The sequence below is a fragment of the Cardiocondyla obscurior genome, linkage group LG04, assembly GCF_019399895.1.
Source record: "Cardiocondyla obscurior isolate alpha-2009 linkage group LG04, Cobs3.1, whole genome shotgun sequence".
Lineage (NCBI taxonomy): Eukaryota > Metazoa > Arthropoda > Insecta > Hymenoptera > Formicidae > Cardiocondyla > Cardiocondyla obscurior.
The window spans coordinates 7,881,624-7,886,977 of NC_091867.1; the positions used below are offsets into that span (position 1 = coordinate 7,881,624).

At 42.5% G+C, this 5,354-nt stretch overlaps 1 protein-coding gene across 1 annotated transcript; it reads right to left on the minus strand.

Annotated features, from left to right (window-relative positions):
* Nucleotides 1–1,514: 1,514 nt before the first annotated feature.
* LOC139101653 (cilia- and flagella-associated protein 276) lies at nt 1,515–4,219 on the minus strand. Its single transcript, XM_070654974.1, has 3 exons — nt 3,494–4,219; nt 3,266–3,406; nt 1,515–3,171 (listed from the first exon to the last, which is right to left on the minus strand). The coding sequence occupies exons 1-3, from the start codon at nt 3,698–3,700 to the stop codon at nt 2,932–2,934; spliced, it is 588 nt and encodes a 195-aa protein (XP_070511075.1). The 5' UTR covers nt 3,701–4,219; the 3' UTR covers nt 1,515–2,931.
* Nucleotides 4,220–5,354: the final 1,135 nt, after the last annotated feature.

Sequence of the window (5,354 nt, forward strand, 5' to 3'; positions counted from 1 at the left end):
GGTGCTGTTTGGCGACTTGGTCAAAAAGCAAACGCTATTAAGTTTTTCGTTTTATCTTTACGCGAATAATTACATTCCTTGTGCAGTTAAGTCGTTATTAATATATCTTTTTGGTAGTTTGATACTGTGGGAATGCTTGAAATTATTTTGAAGGAAACGCAACGAGAGCACGCTGACTCTCACATTCGAGTAGTTGGTATTTTTTAAAACTCACGTACGAGAAAGAATAACATTAGAAACGTCCCTTCCCTCCGCTTGTTCCCACTGCATTTGAAATCGCACGACGCACGTAATGTCAGTCCTGATACTCACGCGTCACCAGATACCCCTTTTTCTCTTGGGGAGGGGCTGTTTTAAAATAATTTTAAAACATTGAGTAAACACTACACGTTAGCGCGTGCAACCGCGTTGAATCAAAATAAGAAAATAAGCTTTCTAATCCACTTCGCAGTTAGAGATTTTTCTTCCTCTCGTTCTGTCATCAGCGGCGGCTGAGAAACGCAAATAAATTGAAATTAAAAAGCACTCTTATGGAGTTGTACTGTAATTAAATATCAATACATTTTTTTTTTTTTTTTTATATTTTATTTTTAATTTACTTTGATTACATTTGAAGTACAAAAGTGTAACACGACACAAAGTTGAAAAACGATGAAAAAGTCGTCAAAAGAGAAAAGTCGTTTTACAAAGTTACAAAATTCATACAGTATTTCGAGATAAAAAAAAATTTGTAAATATGTTGGCTATCAATTAATGTCATAACGCGTTCTCAAAATTATTACTTATATAATATATTTTATGTGTAATGTTAGTTTCTTTAAACGTAGAATCAGAGAACGGTTTTACGATGCGAGTGAAGCAACGGATTAATGTGGAAATTGCATAATATGTGACGTCTGGTTAATTTAGTATGTTGCTTATTATTCGCTGTGTCATTTGCGGCTTTGTCTATTTAGCTAAAACGACGGTGGAAGAACAAAATCCGAAAGGAACGATAAAACCCGGTGGGGTAGTGCCAGTGTGCGCCGCGCTGATAAATATAACGTAACAAGTTCAGTGGAATAACAGCTTCATCCTGGAGGGATCAATGTGACTTTGCTTCGACTTTCACGCAAAATTTCCTTCTGGAAAAGCGTACGCGTGAAAGAATCGAATAGATAGAGCGGAGTCGGTTCAAACGCGGTATATACGACAGCGTCATTGCTCAGTCATTACGTGGATTAATATATATATATATATATATATATTTTTTAAGAATCTTATTTCTTACGTTAATTAACTTTTAAAAATTTACAATCTACACATTATGAATTAATGTAACTGATATTTTTACACGATTTAATATAATTTCCATTTGATTAACTTTATGATAACATAAATTGTAGCTGGTCATTTTTTATTCTTCTAATTTAGCATTTTTATAAAGTGCAAATTTTAATATAAAACTTTAAATTGCGCACTTAATCGCAATTATTTCTCTTTCTCTCTCTCTCTCTCTCTCTCTCTCCTTTTTTTTTTTTCTTAGTTGCATTCGATAGAACAGATCGCGTCCAGTCGTTAACTTGCAATGACAAAGAAGCTTTCCATTTCCTTAATGGCGGCGGCAAAATTATATGCGCGCGAGCGACCGTAAAAAGTAAATTAAATAAGAATTAAATACAAATAAAACCGTTCAGCCAAGTAATTGGCTGGTAACCTCGCTCGTTGCCTGACGACCGTCTGAGATCGTTCCTACCCTTATAGCCCCGGTAGCTCTCTTCGTTGTACCGGGGAAGAAAGAGGATCCGCGTCAATAGACATGTCCCACGGCGTAATCCGCAGAAAAATTACTATTATCGGGACCGCCGAGTTTACGATTAATCGGAACAATCGCAAATAACGGTATTGCGGAACGCTGTAATAAATTTAGATAACCGCCACGGTCGTACGTACGTAGGTCAAGTGTTGCACGATAAGGCATAAAGTCTGTGTTAACTTTTAATACAAAAATAATGGAGGAAAGCTAAACGCGCGCGAGAATTCATCACCCGGCGCCGCTGCGCGAAGTTCGTCAGAAAGCTTTTTAAAAGAGCTGGGAGAATGGGGTCAGACGGAGAGGAAGGGTGGCGCGCTGCATCTCATAGCCGAGGTGGAGTTTTCGTGACGAGGCGGTCGGCGGGGCAATCATGGCCGGATTAGACGTATGTATAAGGATCGTTGCCCGGCGGAGGGGGATGCCGGAGGGTTGTCAGCCGGGTCAAACGGGTCGCGAGATAGACGTTTGCGCGCAGGGACGAGAAACATAAATGATATTTCATGAGGAGCATATGCGTGCGGAGACGACTCCTCCTCCGCGCGAGCCCTCGGCGAGGGTGGCCCCGCTGTCACCCCGAGCTGGCAGCGGGGCGCTGGTTTATTACAAACAAGGATTACCCGGGTAATGGGACATTCTGTCCCTTTGCTTCGCCGTCGTGCCGAGTCGAGCAGTGAGAACTTTGGATGCGCACTGACTCACGCGTCTGCCGATCTTCTCGCGTCACTTCGTAGCCGCCGAAGGGAACGAAAATACGACCGGGAGATCCTCCGCTCGCGATAGGCCAGATCACGATCTACTGCATCAATTTGTCAACGCGATTTAGATTAGCATAGATGGCCGAGATAATCTCAGACTTTATGATACTGCGAAATAACGGCGACGATTGACCCGATTTAATCGTACGTGTTCCGTGACGTGAAAAGTCTCCTAATATGATCAATTTCGTGCCTACGTTACGGTCACGTTGGCGATCCACCGTTACTACGGGCGGTGTTTCAAAACGCAAATCTCGCCAGATTATGCCAATAGCGATAATGGTATTTGTAAAAGCGGGTGCTTCATTCGGCGAATTGCAGGTTTCAGTTTAATCCGAACGTTCTCCAAGCATGCCGCTCAAACACCGCCCAAATCCGTGTTTAAATACTGTAAAAAGTTCCGTCGATTTTGCGACTGTATCCGGGATTCGATTGGTCCATATGAGGGCCCTCGATATTTAATTTCACGCTGCTCGGATGAATTCTCCGCGGTAAAGTTGGTCCGCTATGACACCTAGATTTATCCGCCGATAAAGGTACCCGAACTACTGATTTAAGTTCTCCGTCCGAATGGCCGCTCACGTGCGTCGGTCTATCCGGTTTAGGTGGTTCCGGTAAAATCTAAAATGTTTAAACGCACCCACTTATTTTTTCACCCGGAAATTTCACACCGTTGAAAGAAGCGTCTGCATATTTTATTCCGTGTAAAAAGTACCTTGATCTCGTTTCGCAAGACACGCCAAGTTTCTCTGCCCAACGTTTCCGGCTGGATAGGCACGTATACTTTCGAAACCAGAGTGTCGCGACTGTGAGCGTAAACACTGTTCAGCGCTAAGTCGAGGGCGTCGCGCGGGACCTGTAAAAATAATTATTCATGTATATCGAAATTGTACAAGTCGAAGAGACACGATATACTCTTCTTTCACTTCCTCGTATGTCAAACCTGCGATCTGACGAATCGACGGTCTCTGCGGATGCTGTTCAGAGTGTGATGAGCGAAGAGACGCTCGTGGGCGCTCAGTTTGATGTTCCAGTTTTTGTCCGACGGCGAGACTTTATCTCCTAACACAGGTCCGCGCGATATCCACGCTCCTTCTCGAGAGATATCCGGGACGGGATAAGGATTCCGTACGTAGTATGCCTGGGCCATTGTAGCGCGAATTATCTCGTACCCACACTTGCGAATGCAAAATATACATAGGAATCAATTTTCTAATCGAGGCATATTGTAAAAGTTGAAGTCCTGTCAGTAAATCGTTCGACCAGCTTATCGAGAGAAGTATGCCAGGAACATCTAAAACTATCAGCAATATGTTTATGCGTTCAAAGGTTTAAATTAGCAAGTCAAGTTTTTATGTATTTTACTTTTTTTTTGTCGAAGGCAAGAAAAGAAATCTTGGTGCGTTATTATTTTCATTTTAAATTAATTTTTATTTGGCATTGCAAGGAGCGCGTTTCGCTTTATTCTCGATTTTTATAATTAAAAAAAAAATTGGAAAAAATAATTTTTTTAATAATTAATTAAAATGGAAGTGCTCGTGCTTTATTTATAAAAGCGACTGTGTTACGTGCGAACGCTCTTTCGTATAAATCTACAGCAAACAATGGCAAACCGTTCGAATTCAAGAGGCCTCATCCGGTCTTTCAGTCTGTTTCTTCGGGATTAAGACGCGACTCCGCCGCAAAGAGCAACACTCGAGCCGGCTCGCGTCCATTTCTATCCGACTTTAAACTCATGCGAATGGCCTGCATCACATCACTCTCAACGGGGTGTCCACTTGTCGTTCCTTCCGCTCGTTCTCGCTTTCGCGGCGGTACTTATTTGGAATATTTCCTAAGGCTCAAAGTTCCACCGAGCTCTCGGATACTTTCGCGTCGTGAAAGGATCTACTGTGAAATTCGGCCGAGGCTTTTCACGAATAACGCCGTTCACATTCGCACCTCCATTCGTACTTGTTTGAATTCAGCCGGCTCGGTTGACATAACATATCCGACGGAAATGAGTTTTCATGAGATAGAACGGAAACGTAAGCGAGCCAATTGAGTCTAATAAGCGCAAATCGGTTTGTGGTAGTTCGGAATATAGCGCGCGACTCTGAAGTTCAGCGAGCTGTAATTTAGAAGAAAAGAAAAAACAAAAAGGGAAATATCGCGATAAAACTTCCGCCGAAATTAAATCTAAACCTGAACGTGAGTACAGATCCCTGCTAAAATGATCCTTTATTAGTATCGTGCGTAAGTTTATTAAAATACGATACGTGTAGTTGACGTTGTTTGTGTGCATGGTATCAGGCTTTGGAGGAATTTCTCGAGTAAACCTAGAAATCGCGAATCGCGGTTGCATGCATCCGTGCTCTTCCCGCATTTAACGTACTTTGCTCAGGAGGTGGTCGGCCACGGCCAATGTCGACGTCCAATATTAAACCCGTAGTAATTTATGTTAGCGCGAGCGTGCATAATGCTGTTTGTATAAAGCGCTACCGGCACGTGTCGACTCGTGTCGACAGTACGTATCACTCCCTCCTGCCTGTCCTTTAATTCCCGCTGTGCTGCATAGGCGACCCGCAAAATCCCGGCCAGTACGCACGCATATCATTTTAAATGCGTCCTTGGATTTTGAGAATCGCGCGAGAAGATAATACTGCACTCGTCGGCGTGAACTCTCGCATTCTTGTTGCAGGATAAATTATTACAATTTCCCCACCCTTCTCTCTTTCTATTTTATACGTACCCATGGATTCGTACGGTTACAGAAAAAAATTCACGTTGAAGATAGAGTCGTGAAAATAAGAAAAAAGAAGTTG

Bases quoted from the DNA above. Each gene is read 5' to 3' on its own strand.
- LOC139101653 (XM_070654974.1), bottom strand. From the start codon at position 3,700: ATGGCCCAGGCATACTACGTACGGAATCCTTATCCCGTCCCGGATATC. The intron at 3,407-3,493 runs GTTTGACATACG...TTATTTTTACAG, and splicing joins GTCGATTCGTCAGATCGCAG to GTCCCGCGCGACGCCCTCGA. The intron at 3,172-3,265 runs GTACTTTTTACA...TAAACATTTTAG, and splicing joins TCTTGCGAAACGAGATCAAG to ATTTTACCGGAACCACCTAA.